The sequence below is a fragment of the Hibiscus syriacus genome, unplaced genomic scaffold (genome assembly GCF_006381635.1).
Source record: "Hibiscus syriacus cultivar Baekdansim isolate YM2019G1 unplaced genomic scaffold, ASM638163v2 tig00110403_pilon, whole genome shotgun sequence".
NCBI lineage: Eukaryota > Viridiplantae > Streptophyta > Magnoliopsida > Malvales > Malvaceae > Hibiscus > Hibiscus syriacus.
In genome coordinates, this window is record NW_024062723.1 from 403,660 (window position 1) to 420,231 (window position 16,572).

General features: G+C 33.4%; 3 protein-coding genes across 3 annotated transcripts; 1 reads left to right on the forward strand and 2 right to left on the reverse strand.

Annotated features, from left to right (window-relative positions):
- The first annotated feature begins 448 nt into the window (after positions 1 to 448).
- LOC120123815 (polyadenylate-binding protein-interacting protein 9-like) lies at positions 449 to 4,441 on the forward strand. The gene is made up of 10 exons (XM_039142639.1): positions 449 to 971; positions 1,441 to 1,551; positions 1,643 to 1,687; positions 2,637 to 2,709; positions 2,806 to 2,918; positions 3,070 to 3,129; positions 3,235 to 3,282; positions 3,390 to 3,458; positions 4,024 to 4,085; positions 4,170 to 4,441. Exons 1-10 carry the CDS (start codon positions 699 to 701, stop codon positions 4,225 to 4,227), a joined length of 912 nt encoding a protein of 303 aa, XP_038998570.1. The 5' UTR covers positions 449 to 698; the 3' UTR covers positions 4,228 to 4,441.
- A 227-nt stretch (positions 4,442 to 4,668) lies between these two features.
- On the reverse strand, positions 4,669 to 6,067 carry LOC120123892 (exopolygalacturonase-like). Its single transcript, XM_039142691.1, has 4 exons — positions 5,930 to 6,067; positions 5,556 to 5,858; positions 4,977 to 5,492; positions 4,669 to 4,896 (listed from the first exon to the last, which is right to left on the reverse strand). Exons 1-4 carry the CDS (start codon positions 6,065 to 6,067, stop codon positions 4,669 to 4,671), a joined length of 1,185 nt encoding a protein of 394 aa, XP_038998622.1.
- Positions 6,068 to 12,844: 6,777 nt separating this feature from the next.
- Positions 12,845 to 15,943, reverse strand: LOC120123893 (exopolygalacturonase-like). Its single transcript, XM_039142692.1, has 6 exons — positions 15,806 to 15,943; positions 15,432 to 15,734; positions 14,840 to 15,355; positions 14,546 to 14,753; positions 13,885 to 14,144; positions 12,845 to 12,982 (listed from the first exon to the last, which is right to left on the reverse strand). Exons 1-6 carry the CDS (start codon positions 15,941 to 15,943, stop codon positions 12,845 to 12,847), a joined length of 1,563 nt encoding a protein of 520 aa, XP_038998623.1.
- Between the last annotated feature and the right edge of the window lie 629 nt (positions 15,944 to 16,572).

Here is a 16,572-nt window from a genome sequence, read left to right on the forward strand (position 1 = left end):
CAAAACTTATAATTTACAGATAATGCATAATTTTGTTTATTAATATTATTTCAAATTCTTTATATTACTAAATTTAAAGATTTAATTCGATCTTAAAATCGAAATTCTAAAGATGAAAAAATAAATTAATAAAATAAATAGTAACTTGTAATCTTAACTACCCAACAAAACAGGACTTAAATATCCCCAACTTAATCTGATATTAAATAATTAAAAATGTTTTTTAATTTTATTAGATACATTTAAATTTTAACAAATGTGAAATATATTTTTATATCTTATAAAAAATATATATTTTTATAGGAAAAAAAGATGGAAGCTAACTGAAAAATCTTTATGTTATAAGACTCGTTATTCTCCCATTTCTTAACGTTCTTCGCTGCAGTCTCTTCCAATTTTGCTCTCTCTTTTTTGGATTTGATATATTTGTCAGCTTAATTAAATCACTCCAAAAGAAAAAGAGAACCCAATCTGCAAATTCACTGTTCTTTCCATTTCTAGACATTTTCAATGATTGTCTAATCAGGCACATTGATAATCTTAATTTTTTCTCTCTCTAAAGCTCTGAACTTTTTTGCTCTGTAGTGAGGAAGAAGAAATAAAGACAACAAATTTACCAAAAATCCAATCACAATTTCCTCTGTTCACTGGGTTTTATTTATATATTTTGTCTTTGGGGGGTTTTGGGTTTTGATTCTATGGCTGAAGTTGCGGACAAGTCAGGTGAGGCAGCGCCAGTAGCCGCAGCTGCTAATGACAAGAAGAACAATTTGGTGGTGGAAACGGCCAAAGCAGAATCAAAGGAATTCAATGTTCAGAATCTGGTTGATATGTTCACAAAGCTGAATCCTTTGGCCAAAGAGTTTTTCCCGTCATCTTATAATCAGAATCAGACCAAAAATGACAGTAAATTCAATCAGGTGCCTGTTGATAACAAATCAGCTGGAAATGTGAATCAGTCCAACAGAAGGGTATTTTTTTCTCTCAACTAAATTACATTTTTGTTTAATTCTATGTTCTGAGCAATGGGTGTTTGCTAATTCTTAGTGTTATTTTTTTTTTGGGAAAATGGTCATCTTTTCTGTGAGGGTTTTGTGGATTATTGATGGATATGCTTCTGAGTGCTTGGATAGATTGGGGTTCTAAATTTTGCTTACTTTTGTAATTCGAATGGTTATACATTTGCAGTCCGATTCCTGTCTTTGTTTAATATAATTCTTCATTTTGAACTGGTTTCTGTTTTGCTGTCATTTATAAGGTTAAGCTCAATTAGTGTCAGCTGCTCTGTTTTTGAACTTTTTTTAGACTGTTTGGTCTCTATTAATAAAGTTTACAGACTTAGGTAAAAGGCTAACCTCAATATTGACATGTCATGGTGTTGCATTTGTTCTTTAATTTCCCTCGGTTACATTGGTAAATGGCCGTTTTTGTGTTTTTCAGAGAAGAAACAACTCCAGCCAAGGTAGGAGAAGGCTTAATGGTAAAGCTTTTCGAGTTCAGCGAGATGATAGTATTAGGCAAACAGTATACGTTTCTGATATTGATCAGAATGTAAGTTTAACCGGTGACACCATTCACTGATTTCTTTTTTTGGGTTTCATTCTGATTGGGTGAAGTCACTTTTGAAAATCATTTCTTCCAGGTTACTGAAGAGCAACTTGCTGGCTTATTCAGTAATTGTGGACAAGTAAGTTAAAGTTCTGGCTTTAAAGTTTCTGTTATAACTCTGTTTGTTCCTCCGTGATGCACATCTTGCACAACTTCATTCCTTCTTGGGCTGTAAATGAACGGGGCTCGACAAACTACTTGTGAGCTGTTTGTTTATTAAGCTAAATTAATGTATATGAATAAAAATTTATGTCCGTTTATTAAATGAATGGGTTTGAATAGAGGTGTGTTTGGTTCATTTTTGTTTACAAACAAGCTCTTTTATTAGTTCATTTATAATCTCCATTAGTTTGCTTATTTATATTTGATATTTTTCTATAAAAGATAATATATATTTGTATTTATGTTTGATTATTTTATATCTAAAAGTTTAGAATTGTGTTCATTTATGGTTTGTTTGTTTGTTTATTATTCATGAAAAGATTTTTAATTGTTTGTGAACATGCTCAATAATATGTTCATGAACATATTTTTGAATATGTTCGCGAACATTTAATAAACACTCTATATTTAAGTAAACAAACATTAACGTGATGATGAAATCCTTAACGATCACGAACCATACCTAAACAAGCTTAAAAATAAATAAGCAGACATGAACTTTTGTTCAAGCTCGGTTCATTTACAACCTTAATTTCTTCTCTCATGCTACATGTGGAATAATATACAATAATGTTCTAGCTTTATCATTTAGCTCCATATCTCTCTCTCTGTTTTTCACTTTTGTATCTTATTAAGGCATGATTCTGCTTTCATATTTTGATTTTTTGTTTAGAGCCCCATTAAAATGCCAAAAGAACTTATGAATTTGATTCCGAGGGTTGAGTATCTCCTTTCTTCCCGGGAAAAAGAAAGGATGTTGTGGCTTTGATTGATACTGCTTGATAGGATTACTTTCTTTGATAGCTTATGGGGCAGATTTCTGGATGTATGACATTTCTAAAGTGGGTTGGAAATTATTATTGAAGGTTGTTGATTGCCGAGTTTGTGGTGATCCGCATTCAGTTCTTCGGTTTGCATTCGTGGAATTCGCAGATGAAGGTAAGCAGCTGCTATGGACAGGACATGGACTTTTGTTTTGTAAATCAATGCACATTTATTCACATGTTACATTTTATATGAACTTTGTTTTCACAGAAGGTGCAAGGGCTGCTTTGAACCTCAATGGGATAATGCTAGGGTATTATCCGGTTCGGGTCTTGCCATCAAAAACCGCCATCCTCCCTGTGAACCCCACGTTTCTCCCTCGGGTATGGATGAGTAACTTTCCGGCTCTTAGCTGTCTCTGTTTGGGATATAGGTTCACTTTCCAATGACATTTAATGTTACTAAATAGCTATTGAAGTTTCTCTATAGTTTTCTTTTTCGACTTGCCGTTAATTACAATAACTACAATTGCAGTCAGAAGATGAAAGGGAAATGTGCACCAGGACGGTGTATTGTACAAATATTGACAAGAAGGTAAACCCTGTGTTTGCTTACATTAATGATCGAGTTCTGAACTTTTATCACTGCTGTAATTGGTTGGCATCTCTTTTTACTAGAATATTTTTACTTTGCTTCAAGGTTTCCCAAGCTGAAGTGAAGAATTTCTTTGAATCAGCCTGTGGTGAGGTTAGTATTGTGTCGATACTATGCATGCCTCTTTCGTTTGTTTTCGACTAGAAGACTAAAGGTAGTAAGGTTTTGAAGGTTGACGTCGATTTTATTTTAATTCTCAGGTCACTCGGTTGAGGCTTTTAGGGGATAACGTGCATTCAACCCGTATTGCTTTTGTTGAGTTTGCCATGGTAAGTTCATATTTTCAGGACTAGAAAAAGATCCGGGTTCGGATTATGTTTATGATACTTTGAAATCCTATGTTTTTGGCTCTGGTTCTAACCAGTATACCACAATACCTGTTATGTTAAATTTATTTCTATAATGTCATCCACGTCTCTTTGCAAACTATTTGTGTAAAATCTATCTGCTCTAATTTCTTCTTGTATACTCTAAATGTAGTACTATGTTCGGCTAAAATCAGCCTTCATTCCTAATTTTGAAACATATCTGCAATTGGTTCATAGTTTTTTATTTGAACCTCTCCTCTTTATCTCTAAAAACGGTAGCTTGTAAAGGATGTATGATACTGATCGCATGAGTCGAATGGCTTCCATCATATTTCATTAAAATGTTGCAGAACATCATAGATATTATAGCAAAATGTTGCACGATCAAACTGTCTGTTTGTTTGAATGTCTGTGCAACGAGCATAACAATGCTTTTGTGCGGCGCTACGAAGCTGTGCTTTATTACTTGTTTCCCAAGTAATAATATCTCCATAATGTTGTCCGATAATTTTTCCTTTATGGACAGGCTGAAAGCGCCATAATAGCTCTGAATTGCAGTGGGATGGTGCTAGGATCCCAGCCCATCAGGTGCGCGTCCCTGAACTTGTTGCTTTAAATTCAATGATTGTCATCTAAAGCTAATGCTGTAATGTTTATATTCTCATTTTTCAGAGTAAGTCCTTCGAAAACACCGGTGAGGCCCCGAGTGACCCGTCCGACATTGCTTTAACCATTCAACCAAGTCATTTAAGAAATGTCGAAGGGATGCTCGAATACTTCCCCTTTTTTCTTCTTCGCAATCGTTTTTCATTTTTGACGGAAGATATTGTGATTATGATTCGGTTCGAGATTTGTTTTTAATCTTATTCCATCATTTTGTTTAGACAACGTTAATCTCATTAGGGTTTCTTTGCTGCTAGTTTATGATTATAATAAGCATGGTCTTGCCGAGGGAGGAATCAAATACACTTGTCGTAATCTTACCGTTGCTCGTAGAAAAAATATTTTTACCACATGTGCTACAAATAATTATCTTTATAGAATAATGGCTGCTAAAATAAACTTTTTTTTTAATAAAGAGTTGAAACAGAAGAGCTACACACTATATATACTGAGAATCTGCAGCAAAAACCATGGACAGAATTACATTGTAAATATAGGTTTTTACGAACTAAAAGCAAGGGCGAGGACTTTGAAGGCCGAAGCTACGACCATTAACATTTGAACACGTAGATTTCAAAGATAATCCACGTCTAGAGTGAACAAAATTAACGTCAGTCATCACTATATTCTTGCATGGGAATTTCTTGCTGCATTCAAAAGAAACAGCAACTTCAGAGCTTGTAGTTCCACGTATGTTCCTATATGTAACATCTCTTATTTGAATATGGGATGATGCCTGAAAAAAAAAGATTTTAACATTAAGATTTTGATTAAATGGTGAATTTATAATTAGCAAAAAAAAATGATTAGAATTACCTCTTGATCGCATGTAGTATGAGGGCAGTACGTCTGATCAATAATGATGGGGTTTAGAACTCTATCCATGACAATATCTTGAAACAGGAAGTTTGAAGCAGTTGCCTGAAATTGGGATGCCCATGATTTGATTCTAACACCATTGTCGGTTTGACTAAAGGTACACCCTGTCACGGTCACGCCTTGAACATTTAGTTCACCTTGGTACTTGCCAAGGCTTCCGATGCTGATCCCGTGTCCAGGACCGCAATGAACATTCGAAACTTCGATGTTCGAGCTCCCGGAGAGGATGGCTACGCAGTCATCACCGGTGCTTATCCTAGAGTTCAATATCCGGATGCCAGAAGACCTCCCCATCTTGATTCCGTCGGTGTTGGGACTTTCGGCCGGGGCCAGTACTTCAACGTTTGTTATATTTACGTTCTCGCATCCATGGAATGAGATGTGAGTTTGTTTACTGTTGACTGATTTTACGAATTCAATCCTCGAGTTCGTCACCGAGTCAAATTTGAGGTTCTATATAAGAAATATTAGATAAGGTAACCATTTTTTGCATGAAATAAACAAAAATATACTCACAATTGGAAGCGGCTTGCAGTTAGGGTCCTTGGCACAATTATTGAAACGCCAAGCAGAAGGTCCTTGACCGTCAAATGTTCCACCACCTTTGATTAAAAGAAGATTTACGTTTCGAAAATTTATCCAATTTGAAACATCAGAAGGTCCGGGTAAAGCCTTCAAAACGCCGGTCATCAGAAACATTATCGGACCTTTGCATGGCCCGGAAAACACAACCGGTCCAAGCACGTATTCTCCTTTGGGCACATACAATATCGAAGCTCCATTTCCATTGCAGGCGTCGTTCCATGCACGAAGAAAACCCTAAATATTACAACGTAAACAATAATTCAAAGAAACAACAAAAAAATCCAGTATCGGTACTGTATTAATACCTTCTCATTATCTGTTCGACCGTCCGGAACGACACCGTAGTTTCTAACGTTGATAGTTCTTGCACTTTGAGCTAATGAAGATGAGATAAACAGGAAAGTTGAGAGCAAAACTGCAGCAAACACAGCTTGGAAAGCCATTGCCTAGTAAATTTCTTGCTTTTGTTTACTTCTGGTGTTGTGATGATCAAAGGGTTCAACTTGATTATTTATAAGCTGTTTTTTATTAATTTTTCATTTTTGGATCAATATAAGTGATTTATTTCCAATTCTAACATGAGAGATGATTTTTTCTTTCTTAATTTACGTAGTTGAAATTAAAATTATTAATCAATTGTTAATAATATACTATCTAAATTAATATTTTTTCTTATTTTAATATGATAGATAATATTTTTTTATCTAAATTAAGAAATTAAAAGTATCAATCAATGGTTAATATAATATATTGTCTATTAGATTTAGATTCTATAATCATTTTATTATGATTTGTAATGTAATTTTTATTTGATAATGTTTCTCCATAATTCCTTTTTTACTATTTTTCTTCAACACATGATATTTTTTTCCAATTATTACAAATATGTTGCCTTGAATAAGCTTTTGTATTACTTGTAGATTCTTTTATAGCTTGATTTTTGCTTTTTAATTTCTAATTTTAATGTCACCGGTACACATCTCAACTCCATGATTTTGTTTTCGGATTATGATTTTCAAGATTTGAACTATCAAATCCTTCGAAAACACCGATGAGGCCACGGGTTACTCATCCGGTATTACTTCAATTTATTAACCAAGTCTTTTAAGATCCATGGGTGGAGGAAGATGATCTCCCAATGGGAAGAAACGTCGATTGTTTGCTCAAATACTTCTCCTTTTTTTTTTTTTTTTCCTTTTTCGTAATTTATTTATTCAAAATACAATTATAATATTTGGTTCTTACGATCAACCGACGCCAAGAGGAGTGAATTGGCCTTTAAAAATATTTGGTGTGGAAGCAATAAAAGATAAAATTAAACGCAAGATTCATAGTGGTTCGACTTTCTTAATCAAAGTCTACATCCACCACCTTTGTTCCACACTAAGGATTTCAACAAATTCACTAATTTATTCTTTTATTTTCTAGGCTCAAAAGTAACTTTACAATTTTCTAGTTTTTCAAGACTAAACTATAACCACTTCCCTTTTACAATGATAAGAAATGTAAATAAGAAACCTCTCAAGGTAGGTGTTTCAAAATTTAAGCTCACAAGAATAAAAATAAAAGATATTAAATTAAGCTCTACACACTACGTACAAGAGATAAATGAAGGAAATATGAATGAAAACTATTTTCCCTTGATCTCTAAGCTTGGATTGGTGTAGTAACCTTCTTCAAGTGTCCTTCGAGTGTTTTTATTGTGTGGAACGAGTTGCTAGCCGTTTATGACCGTTCTAAATGAGTTATAACCGTTGGGAAGCTTTAAAAAATGCAATAAAGGCCACCTGCACATGCAATTTCGAAATTTCTAAACACACTGTTCTTGAAAGTTTCGAAACTTTGATGAAAGTTTCGAAACTCTTACTTAAAAATATGACCATTGAAGAAAATCGGATCGTTAAAACAATTTCTGGGTGTAAAGTTTTGAAGCTTTTGTAAAGTTTCGAAAATCTTAATAAAAGTTTCAAAATTCTTACAAAGTTTTCAAACTATGAACAATACCCGTGTATGAACATTATCATGAACAATGCCAAATAGTGACGAAATATTTTTTTCATATTTAAAAATCTTTAAACACATTTTAAACACTTTAAACATATTTTAATTAACTCAAAAATATTATATATATATATATATATAAAGAAATTAAGAACACATATTTTTCAAATTATTTTGGACTTTGAATTATTTTTAAAAAATTTGATTAAGTCCAAAATCAATTTTACAAATATTTGTTATATTAAAATATAAGTTCAACAATATATGTTAATTGCTACATTTTTTTATTTATGCTACATGTGTGAGTTGGAAAACTAAATATCATATCAATTTATATGAGAAAAATTAATATAAAATATTAAAAAATATAATATGAAAACCTTTTATGAAAATTAATCCTAAACAATACATGTAATAAAATATATACAAAAAATAAAATTTGAATCGAACACATACGTAAAAACAATCAAAATAAAATAAAAAATTTGATATAATTTTATTTTATATGCATCATATTATTTTATAATAAATATTAAAATATTCATAAATCATTAAAAAATAAAATTTATACTCGTGTAATTATATACAAAAGGAAGATTCGATTTGAAATACTTATATTATTCAGGGATATTATCCAAAAGGGAGAAAATTATATAATACTTAAGAAAAGTGGGAATGAGATTGTTGTGAATTCAAGGTAAAAAAAAAAAGAATTGTTGATAATGTTTCATTATCTCTCGGTGGGAATGCTTTTGAATCAAACGTGGGTATGAAGTTATGGAAAAGATTATTCCCTTTGGTAATGATATTTTTCTTGATCCAAACGCCATCTTATCATAATCTTAACGTTCCTAGTATAAAAAAATATCATTACCAAATTTGCATAAAATAATTATCTTTATAAAGTAAAATTCTACAACGCTCGACGAGTATCGATGAGTACCACTAATGATGATCACCATTAATTTAATTCATAAAACTTTAAAATTATAAATTACTCAACGTGAATTATAAATTAATTAAAGATCTAAACGTAAATTATTTAAAATAAAATATTAATTACATTATTTTTATAATCTTATTTCAAATAACAATTAGATCAAATATTAACCTCTAAATTAAATCTTAAAAAAATTATTGTTTTGACGTAGCGGTGGCAGCGGCGATAGCAATCGATAACAACGACGATGTAACACCCTAGACCAGTACGACACACAGTCGATCGATCTGGGTACTACAAGGAGCTACCAGAGTAGCTGACCAACTTTCTTTTCTTTCTCTGACTTAAAATGACCATTTAAATAAATCAATTATATTAAAATATAATAAAACGTTTACATCAGAGGGCCCTTAAATAAATAAATAAATACATTTTGAAATATAAAAACTAACTCTTAACTGGATTTACAACTTAACATTACAATTGGGTTTATGAATATACATGCACTTCAAGAAACTTGTGACGTACTTTGCTTAGCACTAGATCTGGATCTCATATCTTTCTAAGGCTCTTCAACTGTTCGATCTACTAATCTAAAATACTAACTGCATATCACTGAAATGTTTATGCTATCAAGTCTACTAATATAATCTGCATTGTAAGTATACTCGTATACTCACTCTCTATGTTATGGTAGACATAATGGAGTGGCTAAGGAATTACTGCATCTCAGAACTCACGCACCCTCTAGTCTACCGTGGATATGGCCCCCGAAATTCCACATCGGGCACCATACCCCGATTAACCCACCCATTACGAGTGTCAGGTCTCAGCCTTAGTTAGTCGATTTTAAGGGCCTTGCGCCCTACCTAAGGATATCTTCAGACTACATCTATACTTTTGACTCCCTAAACTAAAGGAACTCAGGTGTCTGAATCGTTTTTCGAGCATCAAACAAGGCTAGTCTTATTTGATCCTAATTTATTTACGTATCTAAGTTTGATTAAACACTTTTAATATTGTTCTCACTTGTAGTCTTATTAGAGATTAATTATGATCTTTTGAGAAAACCTCAACTTTTCTTAAATCTCTCTTGAACTAAAGCCCAAACTGAACCCTTAGTATCGATACTGGCCTTAATATATCGATACCCTTGCTTACCTTTACACTTCCTCTTGCTTTAAGCTCAAACCATACCCTTGGTATAGATACTGGCCTTACAATATCGATACCCACCTGCAGTATTGATAAAACACCTAAGGTATCGATACCCATATAGCTATTTCATCAATTGTAACCCAACTTAAAACACTTTCTATAACACTTATTCTAGTGTTTAACGCATTTTTGATCCCTTTTATGGTTATATAATGGGTCTAGGGCCTCCCAGACAACATTTTAGGCCATTTTTGACATTTTGAGCGGGGGTTTCGAAACCTCCCTAGTATAATGTCATTATGGACAAGGGGTTTTGAAACCAACCTAGGGGTTTTGAAACCTATACTGCAGAATTCAATTTTTTACCCGAGAAAACTCTTCAAAACACTCTTAAAACTTTTCCAAAGTCCCCAATTTCCTACCTTGAGGTTTCCCAATTATTATTAAGTCTTATGTGAGTTATAGAGGTCATAAATAAGGCTTAGAATCATGTTCAAACATCAAACATGAAATCTACCATGAAAATCTACTAAGCATGCTCAACTAAACTTTTAAGCTAAACTTCTTTCTAATGATTCTACAACTGGTATGAGAAAGCTATAAGTATCATGGATTCTTCGGATGTATAACCTCTCTCAAACAACTAGGATCCACCTTTCTTTTACCCTGGATTTTGAATTCTCTTCAACCTCTTTCACTAACAAGGTATAAAATGAGTTATTTACTCAATTAGATACTAGATGAAACTTAAATACACTCACTATAACTCAAATCCTTTCCTAAAATAACTTAAATCATTTGATTCCTTAAAACTCATAAAAACCAATTTTCATAAATTTTAACCAAAACCTAAGTTTTAGAGTTTAAAAGAAAAATTGAAAGATAAGGATGAGGGTCTTACCTTGGTTTCTTCAAAGTAGGTTTGGAATTCAAGAAACTTCTATTTTTTTGTCTTCTCTTGAGAAGGAATAAGAAATGATAAGATAAGAGTAAAGATGTGAGATATTTTTTTTTGGAAGATTTTCGTGAAATCTAGCTAAATAAGGGGGTTTATAACCTTTAAAACCAACTATAGGTAACCTACATTTTTGGTCCATCTACTTTTTACCTCTACTTAAAACCATCACTTACCCTTAACTCTTAGGCCTTACTTAAGCCAAATACCTATATAACTTGGTCAAACTATCTTAGGAAGTCTAATTAGCTTGACTTAAAGGTCTCGGATTGACCCAAACTACTAACATGTATTTCGGGTTATTACAACTCTTCCCTCCTAAAAGAAATTTCATCATTTAAATTTCCCTATATAAAGGTCTTACTCTGGAACTCCACTAAGCATTTGTGACCGATCTTGACGACTAAAACATCTAACTCTAAGAAATGAAAACTGTAACCCCTATCTTAAGGTCATCGGGTGAAAATCTCTCCTAAATAAGGTCATAATGGATAGAGGAAATTCTTATAACACTCCACAACTCACTGTTAACACTAAACCTTCTACTAAAGTCAACCTCTAGGCTTCTGTTGCGCAACTATGAACTAATACTCCTCTATGCTAACCAACTGCTTCCTCAACCTCCTGGTTTCTCTACCCAACCTTCACTAAAGGGATCCTTAAACCCTTGGCCTCTCACTAAACTCCACTATCTTAGTCCTGACTTTCTTCCTAAACTTAAACCATCAAACTTACACCTTAAACTCGTATCAGTAGAATCACCAGCTAGGGAGGCTCTCTCATGCATATCCTCTCTACTGTGGCCTGAGCTCTCTGTTATTTCAGATGCAGAAGTACGTCATAACTCTTTAGGGTATGTATACTTATAAATCTTTACCGACACTGACCCAAAGGTCCTAAGAACACCTAAACCTATGCTCTGATACCACTAAATATAACACACTAGACCAATATGACATATAGTAGACCGATCTGGGTGCTACATGGAGCCACCGGAGTAGCTGACCAACTTTCTTATTTCTTTCTCTAACTTGAAATGACCATTTAAATAAAGTAATTATTTTAAAATATAATAAACTTTTACATCATAGGGCCCTCAAAAAATAAATAAATAAATACATTTCGAAATATACAAACTAACTTTTAACTGACTTTACAACTTAACATTACAAGTGGGTTTATGAATATGCATGTACTTCAAAAAACTTGTGATGTACTCTGCTCTATACTGGGTCTAGACCTCAGCCTCTTTCTAAGGCTCTTCAATTGTTCGATCTACTAACCTGTCAATTAAAACATCCAAAGGCTAAGCTAACTAGCTTGGCGCCATAATAATAGCTAAAACATACTAACTTCATATCACTGAAAGGTTTATGATATCAAGTCTACTGATCTGATTTGATAGTGAGTATACTCGTATACTCACTCTCTACGCTATGGTAGACATCATGGTGCGACTGAAGGATTACTGCATCTCGGAGCTCACACACTCCTCTAGTATACCGAGGATATAGGCCCTATAATTCTACATCGTACACCATACCCCTGATTAACACACCCTTTGCGAATGGCATGCCTCGACCTTAGTTAGTCTATTTTAAGGGTTTTGTGCCCTACCTAAGGATATATTCGGACTGATCTATACTTCGACTCCCTGAACTAAAGAACTCGGGTGTCCAAATCGTTTCTCAAGAATCAAACAAGGCTAGTCTTATTTGATCCTACTTTATTTACGTTTTCTAAGTTTGATTAAACATTTTAATATTGTTCTCACTTGTAGTCTTATTAGGGAGTAATTATGAGCTTTTGGAAAACCTCAACTCTTCTTAAAGCTCTCTTAAACTAAATCCCAAACTTAACCTTTAGTATTGATAATGGCCTTAAATATCGATACCCTCACTTACCTCTACACTTCCTCTTGCTTTAAGCTCGAACCATACCCTGGGCATAAATACTGGTTTTACAGTATCGATACACACTCTATAGTATCGACACCCCTATAGTTATTTCATCAATTGCAACAGAACTTAAACCATATTCTATAACACTTATTCTAGTGTTTTACGTATTTTTGATCCCCTTTATGGTTATACTATGGTCTAGGGCCTCCTGGACAATGTTTTATGCCATTTTTGACATTTTAGGTAGGGGTTTCAAAACCCCTTATTAACAGTTAACTAGAGACTCTTGGTCCTCAAGGGAAGACCTTGAGGACATGCTTAAAGAGATAAAAAGAAAGGTGTTCATCTCTTTAAGCATGTCCTCAAGGTTTTCCATTTGAGCTCCAAAAGTCTCTAATTGCCTCTGCAAAGAAAATAAAAGTAGATATTAATCATTTATAAACATAAAAATAGAATTCTGTTGACTTGTAAAATAGAAAAATGACGATAAGCAACTCATGACGTGCGTAGTTGATTTTTAGTAGATTTTCATGACAGAACGTCATTCTAAACAAGAGGTTCGAAACCAGCCCAGGGCTTCGAAACCTATACTGCATATTTCACTCGAGAAAATCTCTAAAATACTCTAAAACCCTTTTTAAAGTCCCCAATTTTACCTTGAGGTTTCCCAATTATTATTAAGTCTTATGTGAGTTATAGAGGTCATAAATAGACTTAGAAACATGTTAAACATCAAACATGAAATCTACATGTAATCTACTAAACATGCGCAAACTAAACTTTCAAGCTAAACTCTTTCTAATGATTCTACAACTGGTATAAGAAAGCTATAAGTGTGTTACCTGGATTCTTTGGATGCTATAACCCTCTTAAACACTTGATTCTTTAAAACTCATAAAATTCATTTTCATCAATCTTAACCAAAACCTAAGTTTTATGGTTTAAAAGAAAGCTTGAAGGATGAGGATGAGGGTTCTTACCTTGGTTTCTTCAACTAGGTTTGGGATTCAAGAAACTTTTATATTTTTGTTTTCTCTTGAAGAAGAAAGAAAGGTGAAGAGAAGAGGAAAGATGAGAGATATTTTTGGAAAGTTCCGTGAAATTAGCTAAATAAGGGGTTTATAACCTTTAAAACCAACTATGGGTAAAAGTTCTACATCTTTGGTCCCTCTCATTTTTACCTCTACTTAAAACCATCACTTACCCTTAACTCTTAGGCCTTACTTAAGCCTAATACCTATAGAACTTGGTCCAACTATCTTAGAAAGTACTCTAATTGGCTTGACATAAAGGTCTCAGGTTGACCCAAACTACTAACTCGTATTTCGGAGCATTATAGGCGATGAAAACATCACTAGCAGCGACGGTGGTGACATCGACAATGACAACAGTAGCGGCAATAACGATGGCGACAATGACAATAGTATCATCAACAACGATGGCGACAATGGCAACAGTAGCATCAACAACGATGGCGATGGTAGTAACAACAACAATAGCGACAATAACGATGGCGATGGCAATAACATCTACTGTAGCAGCAACAACGACGACAATGGCAACGACTTCAAAGAAAAAAAGAATTTAGGGTTTTTAATTTAGGAGTTATATTTGATTTAATTATTATTTAAAATAAGATTATAAAAATAATGTAGTTAATATTTTAGTTTAAATAATTTACATTTAGATTTTAACTAATTTATCATTATACATTGAGTACTTTATAATTAAATTATGGTGTTCATCGTTAATGATATTCATCGGTATTCGTCGAATGTGACAAAATCTTCCCTTTATAAAATAATGACTACAAAAATAAACTTTAAGAAGTTATAAAAACACTTTTTTTATTAAAGAGGTGAAACAGAAGAGCTACACACTGTATATACTGAGAATCTTCAGCAAAACCGGCACAGAACTACAATGCAAATATAGGTTTTTACAAACTAAAAGCAAAGCCGAGGACTTTGAAGTCCGAAACTACGACCAATAACATTCGAACACGTAGATTTCAAAGGTGATCCACGTTTAGCGTTAACAAAATTAACGTCAGCCATCATTATATTCTTGCATGGGAATTTCTTGCTGCATTGAAAAGAAACAGCAACTTCAGAGCTTGAAGTTCCCCGTATGTTCCTATATGTAACATCACTTATTTGAATATGAGATGCTGCCTGAAAAAACAAAAGCAAGATTAGAACATTAAGATTTTGATTAAAATGGTGAATATATAATTAGCAAAAAATTTGATTAGAATTACCTCTTGATCGCATGTAGTATGAGGGCAATATGTCTGATCAATAATGATTGGATTTAGAACTCTATCCATGACAATATCTTGAAACAAGAAGTTTGAAGCAGTGGCCGGAACCTGAGATGCCCATGACTTAATTCTAACACCATTGTCGGTTTGACTAAAGGTACAGTTTGTCACAGTCACGCCATGAACATTCAATTCACCTTGGTACTTGCCAAGGCTTCCGATGCTGATTCCATGTCCAGGACCACAACGAACATTCGAAACTTCGATGTTCGAGCTCCCGGAAAGGATGGCTACACAGTCGTCACCGGTGCTTATTCTCGAGTTCAATATCCGGATGCCGGAACACCTCCCCATCTTGATTCCGTCCGTGTTGGGACTGTCGGCCGGTGCCAGTACTTCAACGTTTGTTATATTTACGTTCTCACATCCGTGGAATGAGATGTGAGTTTGTTTACTATTGACTGATTTTACGAATTCAATCCTCGAGTTCGTCACCGAGTCAAATTTGAGATTCTAAAATTAGAACATATAATAATTATTAGACAAGATAGCCATTTTTTGTCATGGAAAAAAAAACCAAAATACTCACAATTGGAAGCGGCTTGCAGTTAGGGTCCTTGGCACAATTATTGAAACGCCAAGCAGAAGGTCCTTGACCATCAAATGTTCCACCACCCTTAATTAACAGAAGATTTACATTTCGAAAATTTATCCAAATTGAAACATCAGAAGGTCCGGGTAAAGCCTTCAAAACTCCGGCCATCAGAAACATTATCGGACCTTTGCATGGACCGGAAAACACAACCGGTCCAAGCACGTATTCTCCTTTGGGTACATAGAGTATCGAAGCCCCATTTCCATTGCAGGCCTCGTTCCATGCACGAAGAAAGCCCTAAATATTCCAACATAAACAATAGTTCAGAGAAACAACAAAAGAATCCAGTATTGGTACTGTATTAATACCTTCTCATTATCTGTTCCACCATCGGCAACGACGCCGTAATTTCTAACGTTGACAGTTCTTGCACTTTGAGCTGATGCAGATGAGATAGAAAGGAAAATTGGGAGCAAAATTGCAGCAAACACAGTTTGGAGAGCCATTGCCTAGTAAATTTCTTGCTTTTGTTTACTTCTTGTGTTGTGATAATCGAAGGGTTCAACTTGATTATTTATAAGGTGTTTTTTTTTTTCTGAATTAATTTTGTTTTTTATATTAATATCAGTGATTTATTTCCTATTTTAACATGATAGGTGATTTTTTTTCTATTTTAATATTAAAATTAAAACTATTAATCAATTTTAATAATATACTATCCATTAGATTTTCTTCCCTTAAGCGTTCTATTATGATTTATAATGGAATTTTAAATTGATAATGTTTTTCCATGACTTTCTTTTTGAAAATTCTACGACGCTCGACGATAATCGATGAGCACCATTAACAAAAAGCACCATTAATTTATTTTATAAAATTGTAAAATTATAAACTAATTAACGTATAATTATAAATTAGTTAAAAATCTAAATGTAAATTAATTAAAATAGAATATTAATTACATTTTTTATAATCTTATTTTAAATAATAATTAGATTAAATACTAACCCCTAAATTAAAAATCCTAAATTCTTTGTCCTTACTACTACCGTCGTTTGTATGTTCCGACCAACGGTGACCATGTAAACATGCATGACCATGGCTTAATAGTTTTTTTTTGCTCGACAAAAAAATT